Source organism: Ovis aries, chromosome 13 (assembly GCF_016772045.2).
Source record: "Ovis aries strain OAR_USU_Benz2616 breed Rambouillet chromosome 13, ARS-UI_Ramb_v3.0, whole genome shotgun sequence".
Lineage (NCBI taxonomy): Eukaryota > Metazoa > Chordata > Mammalia > Artiodactyla > Bovidae > Ovis > Ovis aries.
In genome coordinates this window covers 12040182-12065321 of record NC_056066.1, presented here as the reverse complement: position 1 = coordinate 12065321, position 25140 = coordinate 12040182, and the positions used below count along the sequence as shown (strand labels likewise).

Sequence of the window (25140 nt, the reverse complement as noted above, 5' to 3'; positions counted from 1 at the left end):
GCATCTTAGAAATACATTGCAAAACAAAAGTCTGGGCCTTGGGGCCATGGACAGAAGGCAGCAGGGGAATCTGGTGTCTTTTGGCTCAAACTCAGAAAAATGAGAAAAGAAATGATGGACAAAGGGCAAAATATTTTTACCCTGGGCCACTCATGAAAACTTGGACATTTCAAAAAATTTTTTTGCTCTTCAACAAAATCATAAAGAAAATTTTAAATACTTTGGAGGTACCCATTTTTAAAAAAGGGCTTCCCTGGTAGCTGGTAAAGAATCCACCTGCAATGTAGGAGACCCTGGTTCGATTCCTGGGTTGGGAAGATCCCTTGGAGAAGGGATAGGCTACCCACTCCAGTATTCTTGGGCTTCCCTCGTGGCTCAGCTGGTAAAGAATCCGCCAGCAATGCAATAGACCTGGGTTTGATCCCTGGGTTGGGAGGATCCCCTGGAGAGGGGAACAGCTATCCACTCCAGTATTCTGGCTTGGAGAATCCCCATGGATAGAGGAGCCTGGCGGGCTGTAGTCCATGGGTCACAAAGAGTCGGACACAACTGAGCACATTTTAAAAAAATGTTGAAACGGTGAAGATTGAGCCAAATGAGGTCATGTTTAAAAACTTTTGAGGGGAATTTCCCTGGTGGCTCAGTGGTAAAGAATCTGCCTGCCAATGCAGGGGACACGGGTTCGATCCCTGGTCGGGGAGGAACCCACATGTTGTGGAGCAACTGAGCCCATGAGCCACAACTGTTGAGCCAAGCTCTAGAGCCTGTGCTCTGCAACAGGAGAAGCCACAGCAGCGAGCAGCCTGTGCACCTCAACCAGAGAGCAGCCCCCTCTGGCTGCAGCTGGAGAAAGCCCACGCACAGCAGCGAACCCAGCGCAGGTAAAAATAAAAGTGAGTTTTGCGGATCTCTAAATGAAGGCACTGTGTGGTGATCGTGGGAAGGGAAAATGAACAACACAGAGCTTTGAGTTCTCTTGCATTGTCTGTTCAGAGTGCAGGCCTGGCAGAAGGCGTCTGGAAGCATGGGCCTCCCATAACCAAGAACCTTACTTGCCCTTCCTGGTGTCCTGACCTTGCCCTTAAGTTTCTCCAGTGGGCATTGCCATCAGCCACCTTTCTCTGTAAAGGGCTAGAAGTTTAGGCTACAAGTCAAAATGAGATAACCTCTGTTGGTCAAAGAGGATTGACTGAGATGAGAAATGTGGAAGCGGTTATCAGAGTGCCTGCGAGTGTTATTGTTGGACTGCAGCTGTTTGGTGGCTGCTGGAAGCTGCAAAGGGGGTGCAGTTCCTAAGAGCTGCCTGGGCCTGACGTCACAGTCACCTCACTCTCTTGCTTAGGACCCCACACTCGCCCAGGCTGGCATCTGGGCTTTGACTCCGGACTTTCAATTCTCCAAAATTGAACGTCACGTTGATTATGCACTGTGGGAGAGGTACAAGCTGTGGGGATACAAAGATAAGCAAGACAGAACCTTTTTTCCCAAGCGGTCCAGAGAAAAAGAACAAGTCATGGAGGAAACTGTAAGCAAGGTGCTCCCTGTGATAGAAGTGAATGTAGGATCCGGTCACAGAGAAGCAGGGGTGCTGGTCAGATTTTTCAGGGTGGAGCAGAGGCAACCAGGGCTTCCTAGGGGAAGGGAGAGTGATTGAGTCTTTCAGAAATTAATTCAGTGGATGGGGCAAGAAGGGAGACCAAGAACATTCTTGTTTTGGCCACCCCTCGGCATGTGGGATCTTAGTTGGGAACGAACCTATGTCTCCTGCAGTGAAAGCAGGAGAATATATTTTTAATATTTTTATAATAAGGAGGTTAGAGGTGGACCCCTAACCTCCAGACCGCCAAGGAAGCCCCTCTATTTTCCTGCATGATCCTCCCATGCTGAAGAGCTGTGTGTGCAAGCAAGAGAAATAGATGTCCTTAATACATGATAAAGAATCAAAGAAACATTGTTGGCAAAGAACTTTTTACAAACATGTTCCATGACATTATTAGATAAATACTTGGTACATTTGTCAGAGCAAAGTCAAAACATTTGGTGATAGATTGTAACAATAACCAGAGCCTTCATATGAGAGAGACTTTGCTTCTCTAGTTAGAATAACATTAATCCAAACACAAAGACTAATAAAATATACTTATGTTTATATTGCAAAAGATGCTCTAATGTCTAACTATATTCAGACTTTTTTATTTAGCCAAAATTTAGTTAGAAATTATTCTCTTTTGGAACCAGTCCTAAAGTATTACTTGCATTTTTGTGTGTGTGCCACTGAAATCTATAGTATTTTATTTATTTGTTTTGGACTCTCCATGCAGCATGTGGGATCCTACTTCCCCGACCAGGGATAGAACCTGAGTCCCTGGCAGTGGAAGTGCAGTCTTAACCTGCACTGCCAGGAAAGTCCCAATGCTGGCATTTAGATCTGAATTCGTACTAGAGCAGTGCTTTTCTCTCACTATGAAGCAGCACCCAGTTAATATTAGTTTTGCACAGATTGGGTGATCAGAACTAGAGTTATAATCTAGCACAGTACTGCATTGAAGGAGCATTTGAAATTAGAATTCAAACAATAAATAAAATTATAATAGCTTATAATAATGTGTTTTAAAATACAGGAGCCCTATGATTTTGTTTAATTTCAAAAATAATGCTCTTTGTGACAGTTTGAACAGTGTAGAGACCTAAGAAATACTATTACTTTCTATTTCCTTCTAGGTGAAATTTCAAGTTAATGTTTAGTTTTACTAAACTGTTTAAGGGGAGAAGGCAATGGCACCCCACTCCAGTACTCTTGCCTGGAAAATCCCATGGATGGAGGAGCCTGGTAGGCTGCAGTCCATGGAGTCGCTAGGAGTCAGACACGACTGAGCGACTTCACTTTCACTTTTCACCTTCATGCACTGGAGAAGGAAATGGCAACCCACTCCAGTGTTCTTGCCTGGAGAATCCCAGGGATGGGGGAGCCTGGTGGGCTGCCGTCTCTGGGGTTGCACAGTAGGACACGACTGAAGTGACTTAGCAGCAGCAGCAGCAGCAAACTGTTTTAGGGCTTACCAGGTGGCAGTAGTGGTAAAGAACCCTCCTGCAAATGCAGAAGATGTAAGAAACACAGGTTCGATCCCTGGGTCAGGAAGATCCCCCAGAGAAGGGCATGGCAACCCACTCCAGTATTCTTGCCTGAAGAATCCCATGGACAGAGGAGCCTGGTAGGTTACAGTCCATGGGATCGCAAAGAGCTGGACACAATTGAAGCAGCTTAGCACACACACACGCACAGTTCAGTTCAGTTCAGTCGCTCAGTCGTGTCTGACTCTTTGCAACCCCATGGACTGCAGCAACAGGCCTCCCTGTCCATCACCAACTCCCGGAGCCTGCTCAAACTCATGTCCATAGAGTTGGTGGACATCCAACAATCCAATCATCTCATCCTCTGTCCTCCCCTTCTCCTCCCGTCTTCAATCTTTCCCAGCATCAGGGTCTTTTCTAAGGAATCAGTTCATCGCATCAGGTGGCCAAAGTATTGAAGTTTCAGCTTCAGCATCAGTCCTTCCAATGAATATTCAGGACTGATTTCCTTTAGGATTGACTGGTTTGATCTTGCCATCCAAGGGACTCTCAAGAGTCTTCTCCAACACCACAGTTCAAAAGCATCAATTCTTTGGCACTCAGCTTTCTTTATAGTCCAACTCTGACATCCATACATGACTACTGGAAAAACCATAGCTTTGACTAGATGGACCTTTGTTGGGAAAGTAATGTCTCTGCTTTTTAATATGCTGTCTAGGTTGGTCATAGCTTTTTTTTCATGAAGCAAGTGTCTTTTAATTTCATGGCTGCAGTCACAATCTACAGTGATTTTGGAGCCCCACACCCCCAAATCTGTTACTGTTTCCATTGTTTCCCCATCTAATTGCCACGAAGTGATGGGACGGGATGCCATGATGTTAATGTTTTGAATGCTGAGTTTTAAGTCAGCTTTTTCACTCTCCTCTTTCACTTTCATCAAGAGGCTCTTAAGTTCTTCTTCACTTTCTTCTATAAGGGTGCATGCAAACTTTTTTAAAATATTGGAAGATCTGATGACTTCTAGCCCCAATTTTCCAGTGATGTAAAGAAAGCTTCTGAATTTCTGCTTTTTCTCTAAAACGAACCCTTTGGCCAATAGAAAAATAGTTTTTGTTTTTTGCAACCAGCTCCTTGTATTGAACATAGACACCTTTTGATGTTTAATGTTTCTTGTATTACAGGTTTCACTTTTTATTTTTAAATAAATTATATAATGTGATTCACTTTGGGAGTCATTCATTACACAGGCGACAGTGGGCACCAGGCTTTGTGCAATCAATGTTTTCCTTTATGAGTCTGTATAACCTCTTGAACTGTGCTTACTTTGTCATCGGTAGGGTGATATTTTTTAATGTTTGAGGTTCTTTGAAACCAATCTGTTGCTAGATTTTTCTGGAAAACAGTGATATAGACATGAATACATTATGGAGAAATGGGCTTTCTCACTCAATTTATTGCCTTGCTGGTAAAGATGGAATTTTTTAAAAAATTACTTGGCGGGTCAGTCTGGATATGATTTCAAAAAACTTCAAACCTGTAGCGTGTCCAAGTACAGTTGTGTTGCCTTTTATGGAATCCATGTTTGTGCCCTTGAAATGCCACGGTCTTGGAATACTCCCACTGAAGCATCATGGGCGCCCAGGGCCTGCTCAGAATGGCTGCTCTGGTTTTAGCCGCAATGGTGCCTGCAGGGTGACGTGGGTGAATGTCTGTGGAGGGCGCAGAGAGAGGCCGAGGTGCTGGACATCTCCATCCTTCTCAGTGACGGCTTAGATGGGTAGTTTGAGGTTGCAAGGAGGGCCTGACGTTGCAAACTTTGATGGGATCACAGACTCTTTTGGTCTGTCCTTCCAGTAGCGGGACTCCATTGCCAGTCCTGGGGGTAGAGCGCTCCCCCTGCTGGCCGCAAGAGGGACTGCACCGCACGGAGGCCAGTCACACACCTCTTTGTGGTCCCCGCCCGGGCCCCTTATCTCCACCCGCCTGAGAAGGGAGAAGGCCGGCTTGTGTCCAGTTGCCGATGGGTGTATTCCACTTCCCGGTATTACCTCTCAGAAACTGAGGGCGTTCTAGGGTACTTCTCTGTTGGGCACAATTCTGTCTTGGCTCGAGCTGGACTTTTAGAAGTTCTTAGCTTTCTTTTGCTTTTGATGAGAGGATTCACAGAGGATTTTCTCTTGGGTTCATCCAGAAGGAATGTGTGGAAAGGGAAAATGTCAGCTCCTCAGCAAACATTTTAGAATGGGGTGAGCGCGAGGACTGCTTCAGAGCACAGCAGGGCTGTTCTGCTGAAAGTTTGGCATGTCTGGTGTCTAAGACCCTTGACCTTGGACTTCCTCTATGATGTCATGGGCTCGTAACCACCCAGGGACTGGGGTACAAAAACCTTTTGTGTCAGACTTGGTTGCTGGTGCGGGTGGTTCGGCGGGGACACAGAAAGATTTGAGGAGAGGCAGCGGGGACCCCGATGGAGTGGGTGGGCAGCTGGGTTTTCCATAGGTTCCACTGATGGGTCACCCTAAGGGTCTTCTCTCCTTGGGGAACGTCCTAGAGTGAGTGGTTCAAAGCGTGTGTAGTTGGAACACTCACCGCCTCGAGGGCTGAGCCAAGAGCCTGCAGCTGCTCGGGCTCAGTTTTGTAGGGAAGGGAAAGGAAGGTCCATCTTGTCTGTAGGCTGGCTTAACACAGGGGCTCTAAGCCTGCCAGACAGAGCAGTTCTCAGAAACTCCCCGCCCTGGGAGCAGCCCTAACAAGGAGACAATAAGCGTGTAAAAAGGGCTGCACCTCCCAGGGCCCAGCCCTGCCCCTTCCCTGACAGACACCGCCAGGAAAGGGTGCACAGTTCCCTTCCCTGAAGACCCGCTAGACCAAGAGGGACCATCACCAGCCAAGTTGGATGAACAGAGAATCTGAAACCGAGAGCTCCTCTTTGTTTATTTACGTTCTCCTTGCTTCTGAAAGAACTTAAGTGGACAGAGATGAAAAGGCTTACTTAATAATAAACCAGAGGCAGAGCTGGAATTAACCTCTAAGACATTGTTTTCAGAGGAAATACTTTTCCCCCCTCCTTTTAACCCAAGGGAGGTACCTACAAGCAGAAGGATTCCTCACTACGGAACTGTTTCAAGGAGCCAGTCATCCCTATTCTCTTTGTTTCTACAAGGCTCGGATTAAAGGGAATCTCGTCTGAATGCTTCCTGCAGGCCAGGGTGCTTCTTCACTATCTGAATAATGAGAAGTATTTCCTTTTCCTCTCTCCATTGTATTGTGTACCTTTCATACCTTCCATCAGTTCAGACACAACTTGGAACATCGTAAGGAGCCCTTCTGGTGACACGTAGAGGCTGGTGTTTGCCGAGTGCCCTTTGGGATCACCAAGGAGTGGATATGACCAGTCAGTTGCCTCCAGGGTAGCTCAGGCCTTTGAACCAGCTTGCACCATCCATTCTGATCTTTCTGGGCTTCCTCTGATCTTTCTAGAATGTGCTTACCTTGGTCTCTAGGGTATACTCTTGGGAAAAGCCTGCCTAGGTTTCTGTCTGTCTTTAGCATATAAACGCAGGGTGCAGAAACACCAGCTGAAGCCACCTCACATTCTCTCTTCTATCTTGGCAAACACCTTCCTCCTGCCTTTTCAGCCTTCTGCAGAACACAGAGCTCCCCAGATCGCGCTGGTCGGAGCTCAGGAAGGGTTAATGGGCGGCAGTGGCTCCAGGCAGTGTCCGCCCCTGCCCCTTGGAATAAGGACCTGGAGACCAGTGCAAAGGTCCCGAGGCAACTGGAAGTGGAACTCCCTGGAGCCCGTGGGCCTGCCTGCCCGCCCCAGTGCTCCTGAGGACAAGTCAGAGCTGTGGCCTTACACGGTCATCAGAAGCCCTTCATTGCTGAACTCAGGGGAGGAGGGTGGAGAGACTTGAAGGACTGCTCCTAAAGCAGAGAATCCTTTACGAGGGGGGGAAACAGCAGCCAAGAAGCCAGGCCAGCCCCTCTCGAGGGCTTGAGCTCGCTATTTAAGGATCCCTAGGGATGACAGCTGCTAAACAAACAGCAGCCTTCTGAGGAGATTCCCCAGGCCCCAGCCTGAACCCTGGGGGGCCCTGCCAGCTCTGAGCCCCAGCAGCGGAAACATGTCCAAGTGGCTGCCTTAGCAGCGGGCCCCCGCCTGTACTGTCCCTGGGACTGCCTCGGCTTGCCGGTCCTGTCTGTCACCGCCCAGCTGTGGACCTTCAGGCTTCCCAGAGGTCCAGCCTGTCGGATGGGGAGCGATGCTGAGCCTGTCTTTGCTCAAGCTGGGGTCGTGCTGGCTCTGAGCGGGTGGAAGGGTGAGGGGTCAAGGTGGGGCCAGCTTCCCGGAGTTCCGTCAGCAGCGCGCTCAGGGCCCTCCACCCACATCTGTTCGTTGTCGCGATCTGATCCGTTCACTCTTGCTTTAATGCTGTCCGTCACTCAGCCGTGTTTCGTGCACATCACCCTTCTGAGTGTTCTGTCTTAGCTTCTCAAGGGTGGGGGCTGTGTCTCTCCTCCCTTCGTATTCACTTAGTGGAATTCTCCCTCTCTCTCTCTCTCCCTCTTTTTCTCTCAATTGCTCATTCAGCAGCTATTTACTGACAGCCCACAATGTGCCAACTGTTGTGTTGGGAGGGCAGGGAGGAAACAAGGGGACAGCTGTTTTGAGGAGTCTGGTGTCACAGATGGACAGTCTTCCCAGCACTCACTTTTTTCTGCAAGCCTGTTTCAAGAATCTGCCATGCGGGCAGGCCCAGCTGGGTATGACCCAAGAGTGACGGAACAGAAAAAGTTCCTGCACTCGGAGATGTGAGGCTGAGTTGGACCATCCAGTAAATGCACAAATATGTCATCGAATTCTCTCTGTCAGCGCTGGGAAGGGGCCAGGGTGCTGGCTTGAAAGGACAGAGGAGCGAGTGAACCCAGAACCGAAGGACGAGGAGGGGGCAGCGGGCACGCCGACTGTGGAACAGAGCATCCATCACAGGGAACGGCAGACGCAGAGGTCCTGGCAAGGGGAAGGGCTGGGAGAAATAACGACGCTGCCATGTCATGATTGCCAGAAAAGATGTGTGTGTCGCGTGAGAGAGCATCTCAGAGAAGGGGGCTGGGTTTTTTTGTCCCTTGATGTCCCCCGAGTTGTACTGAGGTACAGTTGATACACAGCGCTGTAAGTTTAAGGTGTGCAGTGCTCAGTTCTGTTCAGTTGCTCAGTCGTGTCCGACTCTCTGCGACCCCATGAATCGAATCGCAGCACGCCAGGCCTCCCTGTCCATCACCAACTCCCGGAGTTCACTCAGACTCATGTCCATCGAGTCGGTGATGCCATCCAGCCATCTCATCCTCATCTCTCATCCCCTTTCTCTTCCTGTCCCCAGTCCCTCCCAGCATCAGGGTCTTTTCCAGTGAGTCAACTCTTCGCATGAGGTGGCCAAAGTACTGGAGTTTCAGCTTCAGCATCAGTCCTTCCAAAGGACACCCAGGACTGATTTCCCTTAGGATGGACTGGTTGGATCTTCTTGCAGTCCAAGGGACTCTCAAGAGTCTTCTCCAACACCACAGTTCAAAAGCATCAATTCTTCGGCACTCAGCCTTCTTCACAGTCCAACTCTCACATCCATACATGACTACTGGAAAAACCATAGCCTTGACTAGACGGACCTTTGTTGACAAAGTAATGGTAATGGTTTTAAAATATTTATTTAAATTTTATTTTGTTTTTAATCAGACGGTGATTGCAATGTTGTGACGGTTTCTGCTGTGCATCCACATGGATCGGCCGGAAGTACATCCCCTCCCTCTTGAGCCCACCTCCCACCCCATCCCACCCTTCTCAATTGTCCCAGGGGACCGGCTTTGGGTTCCCTGTGTTGGATACAGCAAATTCCCACTAGCAATCTGTGTTACGTGTGGTAACATATGACCTTCTTGGCTTCTTTCCAGGATGTCCTCCCTTGTATTTCAAGTTACCCAGGTCCTTCGGGCCTCATCCTCAGATCCCCTCTGTTCTCTGAAATGCCTTCTCACGTCACTCCAGCCCACGCTGCTTCATTCTCTCTTAAAACCCAGTGGTAGTTCTGATTCGTACCCTTCCTCTGTAATTCATGAATCGTCCTCGTGTTCTTTCATCCTCTGAACTTCTCTCTAGTGCGTGTCAGGAGTGCTCTGCTCTGGGAGATAACAAAATAGACAGAGGGACGTCCCTGGTGGTTCAGTGGATAAGAGTCCACCCTCCAATGCAAGGGGCACATGTTCAGTCCCTGTTCAGGGAACTGGGATCCCACGTGCTTCAGGGCAACCAGGTCCTTGCTCCTCAACTAGAGAAAGCCCAAGTGCCACAACGAAGACCCAGTACAGCCAAAAAAAAAAAAAAAGATGGAACCTGCCTTCACTGGAGGAAGGGGAAGAGACAGAGCAGACTGTAGTCGTGACGAGTGATGCACGTTACTCTATAAGTACGTTGAGGGCAGTGCTAGCCTAGAGGAGAGAAGGTCCACTCTCTTTAGAGGAGCTAGAAAATGTTTCAAATACAGAATATAGCACATTGGCTGGGTTTTGAAGAATGACTAAGGACTTGTCAGATGAAACAGGGGCATAAGGCAGCTGGAAGGACACTCCAGGTCTCGAGAACAGCAGTCGTGAAGTTCCAGAGACTTGAGGCTTGATGTATGTGGATCAGAGCAGACAGAACATTTCGTATATGAAAAACATTCGTGTCTTATATGAAGTTGTAACATGTTGTTGTTTAGCTGCCCAGTCTTGTCCGACTCATTTGTGACCCAATGAATCGTAGCCCGCCAGGCTCCTCTGTCCATGGGATTCTCGAGGCAAGAATACTGGAGTGGGTTGCTGTTTCTTCTTCCAGGGGATCTTCCTAATCCAGGGATCAAACTCAAGTCTCCTGCATTGCAGGCAAATTCTTTCCCACTGAGCCTTTTTTTTTTTTTTTTCCTGGCTAGGTGATAAAGTTCCTTGACATTTATCCAAGTCCCTTTACAGAGCAGGCAGTCTATTATAACCCTGGGATAGTCCCCAGCGTGCAGTTTCCAAGCCAGGGGATGTGTAGACTCATGCAGTGGGACATGACTGGCCTTGCTTTTGTGTTTGCCTAGACCAAGGATGCCCTTTTCACAATTCTGCATGACCTGCGACCCCAGGACCATTTCAATATCGTTGGGTTTTCCAACCGGATCAAAGTGTGGAAGGACCATTTGGTGTCAGTTACTCCCAACAGCATCAGAGATGGCAAAGTCTACATCCACCACATGTCGCCGAGCGGAGGTAAGTACGTCCTGCTTTGCCTGTTTGCTGAGACCCGATACAGGGATTTGAAAGTTGACGCTGATCACAGGAAAGGAGATAACAGGTGAGCACTTTCCCCAGGAGCTTGCTTCTCTTTTTCTGGGCACTGAACTAAGATGGTCAAATAAGTTACAGGGGAAATACCTGATAGGTTTTGGAGCCTTTCCTGGTTTATCTCACAGATCCCAAACAATGCAGCTCTTTTTGTAAATCGGTTTTCGGGGCCAGGAGTGAAAGCCAAGTGGCTGATTCAGTGTTTTGTGTGTTTGAGTGTGAGAACCTTAAGGCAGCAGATGGAGCCGCCCCCCTGAGCTGTCGGTCCTCCTGGACTACAGGTGGCCTGGGAGATGCTCTAGGTGGAAAGGTGATGGAGCCTTTGCACCCTCGCCTGGGGGTAGTCTCTAGGTAAGGACGCAGATGAGGGGAAAGGCCAGAAAGAGCTCTGAGATGATCTGAGACTCAGGACAGTGTGCTAACAACTGTGCTGGCTATCAGCACCATCAACCCTTGACCCAGATCTTACTCCCGCTGTCAACTCGTCCTGAGGACAGTGGGCGCCTGGTGGAAGCTCAGTATTGGCATGTTTACTGGACCTTCACCATCCTTCCTAAAGGCCCGGAGAGACGCTGTCTCCTGGGGGATTCAGGCGATTCTGCTTTCGCGATCTGGAGACGCAAAACACCCAGTTCTGTCCATCCTCTTCCATCTGAGTTTCTCATCACTCATATGTTGGTTATTTTCCGTCCAAGGCAAAGCTCTGGTTTCCCAAATGAACTTCGGAACTTGATCTTGTGTGAATGGAATTTTGATTTATGGATACAATGGGATTTCCTAACAGTTTCCACAACAGTGTGATCTAGGAATTGTTTTACTGGTTGAAGCAAGAAATGAAAGTTTAGAGTTAACATTTGAGTGATGATCCTCGGAAGGAAGTTGGGAAGTCTCTGAGGAAAGAGACTTCCCTTCATCGTTGCTTAGCCTGTAGTTCCTGGAGCCAAATCAATGGGAAAGACCCTGACGCTGGGAAAGATTGAAGGTGGGAGGAGAAGGGGACGATAGGGTCATATGGTGGACGGCATCACTGACTCAAAGGACATGAGTTTGAGCAAACTTCAGGAGATGGTGAAGGACAGGGAAGCCCGGCGTGCTGCAGTCCATGGGATTGCAAAGAGTTGGACACGACTTAGTGACTGAGCAACAACTTGGCATAGCTCCTGACATACAGTATCTACTTAAAGAATATGCATTAAAATGAGTTTATTCAGATGCTTCTTACTATTAGAATGCTATGTGTGTGTAGGGGGGAGCAGGATAAAGCTTTAGAAAACAGATAATGTGTGTTATGCCCTTTTGGAATCTAAACCTCAGAAACCACACTGGTTTCCTTTTTTATTTTTATTTTTTTTGATCTCAGCTGTTCATTGACCCAACCTCTGCAGAGGAACAGAAAGTTAATCTCTCCTCATCAGGAGATGAGCATGGGTTCTGAAGCCAGACTGCCTGGATTTGAATCCAGCCCCACCAGCTATGAGGCATTTAACTCTACCTCCTTCTCTTCATCTGTAGAATGAGGATATAATGGACTTTTTTTAGGATGAGTTAAGATATTTAAAGTGCTTAGAACAGTGGCCGCACACAGGAAGTCTTCTCCAGCTGTCAGACATGGCCACTTGGGGGCTTCCCTGGTAGCTCAGCTGGTCAAGGATCCGCCTGCAATGTGGGAGACCTGGGTTCAGTCCCTGGGTTGGGAAGACCTCCCCCGCCCACCCGAGGAGGGCATGGCAACCCACTCCAGCATTCTTGCCTGAGAATCCCCATGGACAGACTGGCAGGTTTTGCAAAGAGTTGGACATGACTGAGTGACTAAGCACACACAGACATGGCCATTTTTACCCAAATAGACCCTCTTGCTGGTGCACTGTGGTCCTTTAATATCCCTGGGGGAGCTCTCAGTGGAATGGTTGGGACTTCTCAACTCTCCATGGGAACTCTCCCATTGTTTTTCCATTTTTTGTTTTTATTTGGCTGCACCAGGACTCACTCACATCACGAGGCATTGTTTAGTTGTGGTATGCCAACTCTTAGTGTTGGCATGTGGGATCTAAATCACTGACCAGAGATTAAAGCGGGCCTCCTGCCTTGGGAGCCTGGAGACTTAGCCTCTGGACCACCAGGGAAGTCCCAGCCCCCGCTGCCCACCCCCGTTGTTAAGTGTGCAGGAGATGCCTCAACTTAACAGAGATTCAATGCCAAGCCCTGCTGTGCCTGGCATGAGAAAAGCTAAGCACATCCTTTGCCTGGGGCTGTCCCTGGCTTTAAAGTGCAATGAGAGATTTGGCATCATCGCTTAAGTTCTGGATCAAAGAGGAAATAAACACCTGCCTTCTGGTCCATGTCCACACCTTCAGAGGCAATGAAGCTAGGTGAGGCTTTCAGAGAGGCAAGCGGGCGAACCCAGGGAAGTGCTGCGTGCTGTCTCAGCTGTAAGTTCCCCTTCCATGTGGACCATGTGTGCATCTTAGAACGAATTAGTGATGTGTTTGCACAGCCACCGACATCTATATTTTCAGCCAGAAATTCTGCAGGACGTGAAGCAACAGGGGAAATTTTATGGTTCAATCAAATACGGTAGATTTTGCAGGGAGATGAAAAAGCACGCCAGTGAGGTGGCAGGATGGTGGTAATGGGAACACAGCTTTATACATTTACTAAAAATCATTAACTGTGTACTTAAAATGAGTGAAATATTTGGTTTGTCAAGAAGGACACTTAAAAAAATAACCACTGGGGTCAGAAAAAGGAAATGGGTGTTCACGTCAGCTGTCAGAATGAAACTCTTAGAATCTAGAAGCCTCGTGTTGGCTGGTAGATTTAACTTCCACCCGCCACCCATCTCACCCTACCCCAAGCAAAATACCTGTCCAGCATCCACGGCAGACAGTGTCCCCTGACTTCAATCAGAGCTGCTAGTGACAAGCGTGTCTGAATTAGAAATGGCAGGGGTGGTGGGAGGTGTAAACTGGACAGCCTTCGCTTGGTGGAGTCCTTATGAACAGGGGAGACCCTGAAGAGGCAGGAAGCCAGAAAGGCGATACCAGCAATAATAATAATAAAAAAAAAAACGAGTGAGCTCTCTAATCCTCGTCCTCCAGCCCTAGGCCACACGGGGCATCCCCGCGAAGGTCTCCACATTCCCACCTCCACGCTCGGTGCTCCCTGCTTCCCTCCGGGGTGCTTCTTTCTCCAAGTCCCTGCACCCAACACCCTCCTGCCCTTTCAAAGCGATTCTCCAAAAGAGGTGCAGATCGGTCATGCTAAGGGAATGGAGACGCCTAAGCTGAGGCCCCCATCAGAGGCCCCCTCGTCTGTACTCTGTGACCCCGTGGACTGTAGCCCACCAGGCTCCTCTGTCCATGGAATTCTCCAGGCAAGAATACTGGAGTGGGCTGCCATTTCCTCCTTCAGGGGATCTTCCTGACTCAGGGATCGAACCCATGTCTCCTGCATTCTTTTTTTTTTTTCAATTAGAGGCTAATTACTCTACAATATTGTAGTGGTTTTGCCATACACCGACATGAATCAGCCATGGGTGTACATGAGTTCTCCATCCTGAACCCCCCTCCCACCTCCCTCCCTGTCCCACCCCTCAGGGTCATCTCAGTGCACGGGCGCTGAGCACCCCATCTCATGCCTCGAACCTGGACTGGTGATCTGTTTCACATATTATAATATACATGCTTCAGTGCCACTCTCTCAAATCATCCCACCCTCGCCTTCTCCCACAGAGTCCAAAAGCCTGTTCTTTACATCTGTGTCTCTTTTGCTGTTTCATGTATAGGGTCATTGTTACCATCTTTCTAAATTCCATATATATGCGTTAATATACTGTATTGCTGTTTTTCTTTCTTACTTCACTCTGTATAATCGGCTCCAGTTTCATCCACCTCATTAGAACTGATTCAAATGCATTCTTTTTAATGGCCGAGTAATATTCCATGGTGTATATGTACCACAGCTTTCTTATCCGTTTGTCTGCTGATGGACATCTAGGTTGCTTCCATGTCCCGGTTATTGTAAAGAGTGTGCAGGCGGATTCTTTACCCACTGAGCCACCTGGGACGCCCATCAGACACCTTCAGGACGAGGTTATATAACTCTGCACCATTCCTATGCATCTGCGGAGTTTCTAGGCTGCCTGTGTGACCTGGAGAGAGTGCAGGGGGCTGCTCTCCCCACCTGTCACTCCTGCAGGTGCATGGGAGGGGTGTGAAGATGTGTCCAGGTGAGGGAGGCAGCGAGCCTCCAGCATCGTGTTCTGTGTCCCGCAGGCACGGACATCAACGGGGCCCTGCAGAGGGGCATCCAGCTGCTCAACGACTATGTGGCCCACAACGACATCGAGGACCGTAGCGTGTCCCTCGTGGTCTTCCTGACGGACGGGAAGCCCACCGTCGGGGAGACCCACACCCTTAAGATCCTCAACAACACCCGGGAGGCCACCCGGGGCCGGATCTGCATCTTCACCGTGGGCATCGGGGCCGACGTGGACTTCAAGCTGCTGGAGAAGCTGTCCCTGGAGAACTGCGGGCTCACGCGGCGAGTCCACGAAGAACACGACGCCCGAGCCCAGCTCATCGGGTCTGTGGTCTGCCTGTGTCCTCAGGGCGAGGGGAGGGCAGGGGCGGGCTCAGCGGGAGGCCTGGACGTGAGGCTGGACCCCAAGTCTGCCTGTGTCCTTGGGGTGGGGAGGGCAGGCTCAGCAGGCCTGGACATGAGGCTGGACCCCGAATCTGATCTATGCGTCTTAAAATCAGGCTGATCTGGGTTCACATTCTGGCCCTGCCTTATGACTTTAGGCCTTAAGACCCTCTATGCCTCAGCCTTCTCACCTGTGACAGGAGGATTCTGGCCGGATGATAGAATTTAATGAGAAAAACCACGTGAAGTATTGGCAGGACTGTTAGGGATTCTTGAAATTATATTCTGTGAAGACTTGTTAAGATTAATTAGGCTAGGTAAGAAGGAGTATGCATATTCACGGAATATGCAGCAGTGTCTATACCCGTCTGAAGGTCAGTGTCTTCCAGCATCTAAATACTGAAGGTGGATTACCCTCATTCACACTGTGTTACTCCAGAAGCAAAAGTGAGACCAGTGGGGGGAGCTTGCAGGAAGGAAAATGGTCATTTACTGCCAGGAGCTCCCTGGTTCTCCTCAGCTCAGTGGACAAGAGACGAGGGAGCTTGGGGGGCAGTGAGTTCCCCATCACCAGTGGCATTCAAGCCTCTGCTGCACGGCCTCCTGTCTGAGATGTTCTGGGTGGAATGTTGGACTTGGCTGCTGCTAAGATCAGAACTGCCTCCCCAGCGGCCCATGGTTTCCTCTAAGCCCTGTCCTGCTTGCTGCCCTGGCAGGCCCTGATTCTCCCCTCCATTCCTCCTCCCCAGGTTCTACGATGAGATCAGGACCCCGCTCCTCTCCGACATCCGCGTGGATTACCCTCCCGGCTTGGTGGAGCGTGCCACCAGGACCCTGTTCCCCAACTACTTCAACGGCTCGGAGATCGTAATCGCAGGGAAGCTGGTGGACAGGGCAATGGACCGGCTGCACGTGGAGGTCACGGCCAGCAACAGTAAGAAGTTTGTGGTGCTCAAGAAGGACGTGCCCGTGGAGCCCCGGAAGGTGGGGATCGACGTCCCGCAGAGCCCCAGGCCCAGGGGGCGTGGCCAGGAGGAGCCCAACCACCTGGAACGTCTCTGGAGCTACCTGACCCTGAAGGAGCTGCTGAGTGCCTGGCTGCAGAGCTTCGAGGAGCCAGAAAGGGAGCGGCTGAGGCAGGAGGCCCAGGCGCTGGCCGTGAACCACCGCTTCCTCATCCCTTTCACATCCATGACGCTGAAGTCAGCACCGCGGACAGAGACCCCAGAGGCCGCCTACGGCATGTCCGGCGCATCCGTGGCCACTGGACCCGAAACGGTGATGCAGAGCCTTCGAGGCACACACCTGCAACCAGGTGAGCGTATACGTGGTTCAGTGTGGGGACCCACACGGCCCTTTCTGGCTGCTTTTTCAGGCCAAGGTCCTCTCTTATTTTCTTGTATCATAATTTTTATAAACAACGTTCTATTCCTGCAGCTCCTAGCCAACAGTGGGTTCGCTTGTGTTTGTATTGTTATTATAAACTGTGGATTGCTATAGAGAAGTTCAAGAAGGTAAAGTCAGTCTATCGCTAAATCATCAATATTGAGTGCCTGCCACGAGCCACAGGAATGAACAGACAAGTAAACAAATGTTCGTTTATAAGTGCCTTTCTATATATTTTTTAAAGATTTATTTATTTTATTTTTCTGGCTGTGCTGGGTCTTCATTGCTGCACGTGGGTTTTCTCCAATTGGGGAGGGGGGGCTCCTCTCTAGTCGCAGCGTGCAGGCTTGTTTGCAGTGGTTTCTCTTGTGGAGCGCAGGCTCTGGGGCACACAGGCTTCAGTACTTGCTGCACGTGGGCTCAGCTGTTGCGGCTCCCGGGCTCTGGAGCACAGGCTCAGTAGTTTGACACATGAACTTAGTTGCTGCACGGCCTGTGGGATCCTTCCAAGTCAGGGCTCAAAGTGCTTTCCCCTGCATTTCAAGTCTAATTTTTATCCAGTGGACCTCCAGGGAAGCCCACCTTTCTATATTTTTAAACACTTCATTTATGTCATTTGATGCTTATGCTTGATTTTATATAAATAAAAATAAAATTTATATGATAAAATTTAATAGGTAAAATAAAATGAAATTTTACTACATATTATATTTTATTGTTCAGTCACTCAGTTGTGCCCAGCTCTTTGTGAGCCCATAGACTGCAGCACGCCAGGCTTCCCTGTCCTTCACTATCTCCCAGAGTTTGCTCAAACTCATGTTCATTGAGCCGATGATGCCATCCAACCATCTCATCCTCTGCTACCCCCTTCTCCTCCTGCCCTCAATCTTTCCCAGCATCAGGGTCTTTTCCAATGAGTCAGCTCTTCACATCAGGTGGCCAAAGTATTGGAGCTTCAGCATCAGTCCTTCCCATGAATGTTCAGGGTTGATTTCCTTTAGGATTGACTGGTTTGATCTCTTTGCTGTCCAGGGGACTCTCAAGAGTCTTCTCCAACACCACAATTTGAAAGCATCAATTCTTTGGCGTTCAGCCTTCTTTATGGTACAACTCTCTCATCTATACATGACTACTGGAAAAACCATAGCTTTGATTATACAGACCTTTTTCAACAAAGTGATGTCTGCTTTTTAATATGCTATCTAGGTTTATCATAGCCCATGTCTTGTATATTTTATGAATTTTACTGCTCATGTTTTTATTAAAATTGTATTTTTAATGATTTTGTTTACAATGAAATAAATGAAATTTTATTTTATTATAGATATTATTTAAATTATATAGAATAAATTAAGTTCTATATAAGAGGATTCAGAGTTGAAACAGAAATTTTTTATTATCTGTCCCCATGCTATTTTTCAGGGGAAATTAGTAGAAACAAGAATGAGAGGGACTTCCTTGGTGCTCCAGTGATTAAAAATCTGCTTTCCAATGCGAAGAGCACAGATTCAGTCCCTGGTCAGGAAACTAAGATTCCCACATGCCTCAAGGTGCAGCCAAAAAAAAAAAAAAAAAGAATGGGAAAAAGGCAGGAAAAGTAATTCAACCAAAGCAAAGGGTTATATTCTCAGTAATATCTGCTTGTGGAAAACAGCACTTTTTTCATATGTGATGTTTTTATTAGCTTCCTGCCAGGTTCACATGTCCTAAGGTGAGGGAACTGACATGAACCCAGGCCTCGCACGATCCTCAGATTCTAAACTCTGAGAATCACCTGGGCGTGGTGGAGAGAGCACAACCTTAGGATCCAGACTGTTTCAGCTCATGGCATCTCCTCGCCAGCTGTGGCCTGGGGCAGGCTTCTGAACCTCTCTGAGCTTCTGTTCTCTCACCTGTAAAATGCAGATGGTGGTGTCTTTCCTGAAGGGCTGTTGCAAGGATTAATGTGCAGCATCTTAGGTACAGAATGAGGGTTCTGCACATGTTAGATACCCTCTCCCATGAGGAGTGCAGAACTAGAAATTTAGCGAAAAGTCCAGACCCTAATGTAGAGACGAAAAATGCTACATCGCGTTTTTAGAAAGAGTGGAGCTTGTCTTGGCAAAACTAGGACAGTATTCATTCTGGTGAAAAGGATGAAGAATAAGTAAGTTTTGTGGTGCTATGAGTTCAGGCTGCAAGATCTGTGCCACATCCAGGGAAAATGGCTTTTTTGCGTAACATCTTGATTTGATGTTAGTAACTCAAATTTCTGCAGCTTCAGGAGATAGCAAACTCATAAACGACACAGGACTCAGAGGGTCAAGAACACAGATGAGGAATAACCAACTGATTGAGCAAAAGGCTCGTTAGATATAAAATTTTCCTGAAGCATCAGTTAGTACTCAGGACAATTTCCTCGTTTTGTTTAAAGCTCCGATGATTTTTTAATTTTAAGATTTTTTGAGGGTCTGTGACAGTTTAAGGCTCCCAAAGCAGGCATCCAGACTGAGCTACCACTTCTCCCCTGTGGTTGACCTGATTCTGTCCATGGCCTGCTTATGAGGGCTCAGTTAGAGAAGGGGGCACTTAAAAACATTCAGATACTATGATCTTCATTTTCTGGGTGCAAAGATCAATGAAGCACAAGCATAAGAGGAGCATAAGCTTGTTAATACAGACAGCTTGAAACAATATATTAATTTTATTTTATTGACAGGAAGTAATTTACTTTGGGGTTATTTTTTAATATGTATTTTTGCCACTGCTTTGTGAATTGTGTTTACACTCACGGCTCTAGACCTGGATTGCCATGATATCTTTTTCTTTTACATTTTTGTATCCTTTTGGTTGTTGTAAAGTGCTATTTTATAAAAAAAAGTTAAATAAAATTTACCATCATAACCATTTTTCCATTCTTTTTTTAAAATTGAAGCATAGTTGATTTACAATATGTTGTTGCTTTCTGCTGAACAGCAAAGTGATTCGGTCATACGTATATCAGTTCAGTTCAGTTCAGTCACACATATACATTGTTTATTTTTAGTCTTTTCCGTTATGGTTTATCATAGGATATTGAATATAGTTCTCTGTGCTATACGTTAGGGCCTTGGTGTTTATCCATTTTATTTGTAAACGCTTATATCTGCTGACCCCAGCCTCCCACTCCATCCCTCCCCCGACGCGCTCCCTCTTGGTACCCACCGTTCTGTCCTCTGCATTGTAACCATTTTTAAGTGTACAGCTCCGTAGTGTCAAGTATATTCACATCATTGTGAAACAGATCTCCAAAACTTTTTCATCTTGCAAATCTAATACTCTGTTCCCATTAAACAATTCTGCTTTCCCCCTCCTCCACAACTATAGAATATTTTCTGTATTTTTTCCTATCATATACACAGAAATCACAGCCAAGAATATGATTTTAATTTATAAGGAATAAAATAATTACCCCTCCTATGTTACACCTTCATTTTGTGTTGGGAGGCCAAGCTCCTCCTGTAAAACAAATGTTTTTAAATTGTCACAAATGTATCTGAAAGCTGTATTTGACTCATCTCAACTCTCTATACCTCTCACTTCCTCCTCTTTAATAGATAACAATGGTGGGTCTCTTCTTTCTCCTCTCTAGGACCTGCTGTCAAGAAACCATACAACCCAAGGATTAAAATCTCCAAAACATCAGGTAAAGGAAAGAAATATGCTTGTGTGTGATTGAGAGTTGAGATATTTAGGACTAAGATGACCAGAAATTCCCTGAAGCCAGTTAGATCAGCTCATAGAACAAGATGTGAGGATCTACATTTATGTAGCTCCAGTCTGCAGCGTGGGGGCAGTTCTCAAAACCCCGACTGTCATTACGCCATCACCTGAACTCCGCAGGTAACACAGCCCTTAGGACCCTAGCAGGAGCCCTGGTAGAAGGATGGGTTGGACAGAGGCACGCGTTCACCATGACTGACTTGAAAAGACATTTGTCTTTAGAGATCTGAAGTATGCTCGCTTCCGGCTTCTGGTGTTGCAGTTACCTGCCACAGTGCACACTTTGTAAACATTATTATTCTATTATTTTCGTAATCCTTGGCTTTAGAAGGGAAGAACAGATAAGGATACCATAAAATTTCTCTTGGCCAGCTTCCTGGGATTATAATAAAAATCTAGATGGAATAATGACCCAAGCCCTGCATTTTATTCTTCAAATGTACACATCTGCCTTTGTAAGCCTTCCTTACTGCCTTGCTGATGATGTACTGGGCATGCGGGTTCACGTAGCCAGGGACATTCTGGAGATTAGCTCTGGGCAGAGGAAGCACATCGTCCCCAGTGGGTAGGGTGTCATTCCTTTGAGCACACACGCATTATGGAGTGCAAGAAAACTTTCCTCTTGGATACTGAGCGGAGTAATGACTTCCAGACCGCTGCTCTCTTTTTTTGGAGCAAGCAGCATCTTCCCTTGTAAAGGAATTTGGTAGATTGAGTACAAATGATGTGGAGTGAGCACAAGACGCTCTCAGAGAACTGCCACGCAGTTATATGCGTGCCCACAGAGCGCCAAAAATATGCACTTTCATCTTCAGTGGTTGTCATTTTCTCATCTACAAAAGACCAGTACCTTGTATGTCTTCATTACATTGTCCTTCACGGGATGCTTGAGGCAGTTTACAGTGAGATCAACCAGATTCTTCCAGAGGCCCCTCTGAGTCAGGCTGGGGACAGAAGGGGTTTCTCAGCAGTTCCTCCAAGACCCTTAACTGGCTCACAGCTTGAAAACGCTGAACTCCTGGTCCAGCACCCCTCACCGTATACAAATGGTGGAACGTGAACATAGACAGGAAGATCAGTCCTGTGCACGCATATGTGTGTACACACGAAGCAGAGGGGAATTCGGGAACAGGCTGTGCTTGGTGTATAGAGAGAAACGAACCCTCCAGTCTTGTGGGAAAAGAGAGCTGGTGTAGACTCTCGGGAAATATTTTGTCTGTACGGTGAGAGGCAAGGCCATCCATCTTTAGCAGAGGTGAAAACGAGGGGAACAGGCGAGGAGCGGGGGTCAGCCAAGCTTTGGGGTCTTATCTGCGGACAGAATTTTGAGAGCAGGACAGTCAGTGGGACCCAGAGGATGAGCTGCCACGGTCGCTGCTGTCTGGCCTCCTGCTGACTCTGTGTCCTTCACTTGTCACCAGCTCTAAACTGGGCTCAGTCATTGCCACTCACGCGAGGGCTGTGTCCAACTGGCGCTGGGAATGTCTCTAGGGCCGGGGCTCTCCAGAGACAGGGCAGGAAGTTCTCATCCACATCACTTAACTAGGCTGGCCTAAGCGTGACAGAAGGGGTTAGGAGCAGCCACAGAGGGAACTGAAGAATGTGGGCCCAGTTGTCGTGGGGGTGTAGGGTGAAGCCCCGCTTACCTCTGCAGCTCAGCTGACTGCAGTGTTGTCACAGGAGCATTGGATTTGAATTTAGGGACCTGCATTCAAATATTTACTTTCCACAAGCACCTGTATAGCCACTGCATCGCTTCATCTCCCAGGCATCTTCCTCGTGTGGACACGGAGGACCTGCCGTTGACAGGATTAAGTCAACAACACAAGAGAAAATAGGACAAGAAGTGCTTACACAGGAAGGTGCCCAATAAATGTCTCTTCTTTCTTTTTCTCTCCTGTTCTTGCCCTGGCCTGGCAGCGGATGGAGACCCCCACTTTGTTGTGGATTTCCCCTTGAGCAACCTCACTGTCTGTTTCAACATCGACGGAGAACCCGGGCACATCCTGAGGCTGGTCTCTGATCACGCAGGCTCTGGTGAGTTCTGCCTGGAAAGTAGAAGATCTTGCATTTGCAGACTAGAAATAAGTAAGTCCTAATCGTTGCATTTTACCCCACTCCTCATGGTGTCATGGCATCTGGTCCCATCGATTTATGGCAAATAGATGGGGAAACAGTGGAAACAGTGACAAACTTTGTTTTGGGGGGCTTCCAAATCATTGCAGATGGTGACTGCAGCCATGAAATTAAAAGACACTTGCTCCTTGGAAGAAAAGCTACAACCAACCAAGACAATATATTAAAAAGCAGAGACATTATTTTGCCAACAAAGGTCCGTCTAGTCAAAGCTATGGTTTTTCCAGTAGTTATGTATGGATGCAAGAGTTGGACTATAAAGAAAGCTGAGCACCGAAGAATTGATGCTTTTGAACTGTGTTGTTGGAGAAGACTCTTGAGAGTCCCTTGGATGGCAAGGAGATCAAACCAGTCCATCCTAAAGGAAATGAGTCCTGAATATTCATTGGAAGGACTGATGCTGAAGCTGGAACTCCAATACTTTGGCCACCTGATGGGAAGAACTGACTCATGTGAAAAGACCCTGATGCTGGGAAAGATTGAGGGCAGGAGGAGAAGGGGACAACAGAGGATGAGATGGTTGGAGGGAATCACCGACTCAATGGACATGAGTGTGAGTAAACTCTGGGAGTTGGTGATGGACAGGGAGGCCTGGCGTGCTGCAGTCCATGCTGTCGCAAAGAGTCGGACATGGCTGAGTGACTGAACTGAACCGAATCTTTGCATTTTACCCCACTGCTCATGGTGTCCTGGGGTCTTCAAATCAGGAGTAGTGGAAACTAGTGGATCAGAAATACTGTGTCAGGGCCACATGAGAGTTTTTGGAACAAAAGCAGACAAACATGTCAACCCCCTTTTATTTTCTATTTTTTAACTTTTTTTTTCACTTTTAAATTTTTATCAGAGTATAGTTGATTTACAATGCTGTTTTAGTTCAAGTGTACAGCAAAATGAATCAGTTCTACATATACATATATCCACTCTTTTTTTTTTTTTTTAGGATGCTTTTCCCATATGTTGTTGTTCAGCTGCTAAGTCTTGTCTGACTCCTTGCAACCCCATGGAGTGCAGCATGCCAGGCTTCCCTGTCCTTCATTATTCCCGGATCTTGCTCAAACTCATGTCCATTGAGTCGGTGATGCCATCCAACCATCTCGTGCTCTGTCATCCCCTTCTCCTCCTGCCCTCAATCTTTCCCAGCATCAGGGCCTTTTCCAGTGAGTCAGCTCTTCCCATCAGGTGGCCAAAGTATCGGAGCTTCAGCTTTAGCAGCAGTCCTTCCAATGAATATTCAGGGTTGATTTGCTTTCTGACTACTGGTTGGATCTCCTTGCAGTCCAAGGGACTCTCAAGAGTCTTCTCCAGCACCACAGTTCAAAAGCATCAGTTCTTTGGTGCCCAGCCTACTTTGGGCTCCTTTTCCCGTATGGGTTATTACCGATTATTGAGCAGAGTTCCCTGTGCTCTACAGTAGGTCCTGTTGATTACTGTTTTATATATAGTTGTGTGTATCTTTTCCGGAAACCTACATCAGCTGCTTCTACCCAGGACACTGGTCACACATCACGTACGCCTTCACACAGTCATTCATTCACTGTGCAGAGTGGTCCCTGCGTGAGAGCAGAAGTTCTCGGTTCTAGAAACACAAGGGCAGACGGAAATTCTAATGAGATCCCTTCGTGTGGCAGTGGGGGCAGTTTGTCTAACCGCTGCTCTCCTCCCCTTCGCCTTTGAGGTGTGACGGTGAACGGAGAATTGATTGGGGCCCCTGCTCCTCCAAACGGCCACAAGAAACAGCGCACGTACTTCCGTACCATCACCATCCTCGTCAACAAGCCGGAGAGATCTTACCTGGAGATCACCCCCAGCAGGGTCATCGTGGATGGTGGGGACAGGCTGGTCCTCCCCTGCAACCAGAGTGCGGTCGTGGGGCGCCGGGGGCTGGAGGTGTCCGTGTCCGCCAATGCCAACGTCACCGTCAGCATCCAGGGCACCATGGCCTTTGTCGTCCTCCTCCACCTGTACAAAAAGCCAGCCCCTTACCAGCGCAACCACCTGGGCTTCTACATTGCCGACGGCCAAGGCCTCTCCGGCAACTGCCATGGCCTGCTAGGTAGGTGGCTGATTCCCATGCCCGTCACAGCACAGAGTTCAGTTTCGCACGGTGAACCTGATGCTGCCCGTGCCTTGCATGGCTGAGAAATTCCCCAGAAGTGTGGTCTCCTTTCCACATTTTTGTTTTGGCTCTGCTGGGTCTGCAGGCTTTTCTCTAGTTGCGGCGACACTCAGGCTTCTCACTGTGCGGACTTCCCTCGTTGTGGAGCACAGGCCCTGGGCGCGTGGGCTTCAGTGGTTGTGGTGCATGGACTTGGTTGTACCGAGGAATGTGGGATCTTCCCAGACCACGGATCAAACCCGTGTTGCCTGCGTTGGCAGGAGGATGTTTAACTACTGGAGCACTAGGGAAGTCCAGGAATGTGGTCTTTATGTAGCTTGCTGCTAAGTCTCTTCAGTCGTGTCCGACTCTGTGCGACCCCGTAGGCGGCAGCCCACCAGGCTCCCCCGTCCCTGGGATTCTCCAGGCAAGAACACTGGAGTGGGTTGCCATTTCCTTCTCCAGTGCATGAGAGTGAAAAGTGAAAGTGAAGTCGCTCAGTCGTGTCCGACTCTTAGTGACCCCATGGACTGCAGCCCACCAGATTCCTGCATCCATGGGATTTTCCAGGCAAGAGTACTGGAGTGCGGCGCCATTGCCTTCTCTATTATGTAGCTTATGAAAAGTCTATTTCTTTCTCTCTTTTTTTCTTTTTAACAATTTTTTTGTGACTTGCCTGGTGGCTCAGACGGTAAAGAATCTGC

General features: G+C 48.0%; 1 protein-coding gene across 1 annotated transcript in view; it reads left to right on the top strand.

Moving 5' to 3' along the window:
* ITIH5 (inter-alpha-trypsin inhibitor heavy chain 5) overlaps window positions 1–25140 on the top strand; it is an 85777-nt gene that overhangs the window by 54222 nt on the left and 6415 nt on the right. The window contains exons 8-13 of the mRNA XM_004014177.6: window positions 10191–10359; window positions 14709–15018; window positions 15828–16393; window positions 20075–20128; window positions 22126–22242; window positions 24017–24394. Coding sequence (XP_004014226.3) covers window positions 10191–10359; window positions 14709–15018; window positions 15828–16393; window positions 20075–20128; window positions 22126–22242; window positions 24017–24394 — 1594 coding nt within the window. The remainder of the gene's footprint in view (window positions 1–10190; window positions 10360–14708; window positions 15019–15827; window positions 16394–20074; window positions 20129–22125; window positions 22243–24016; window positions 24395–25140) is intronic.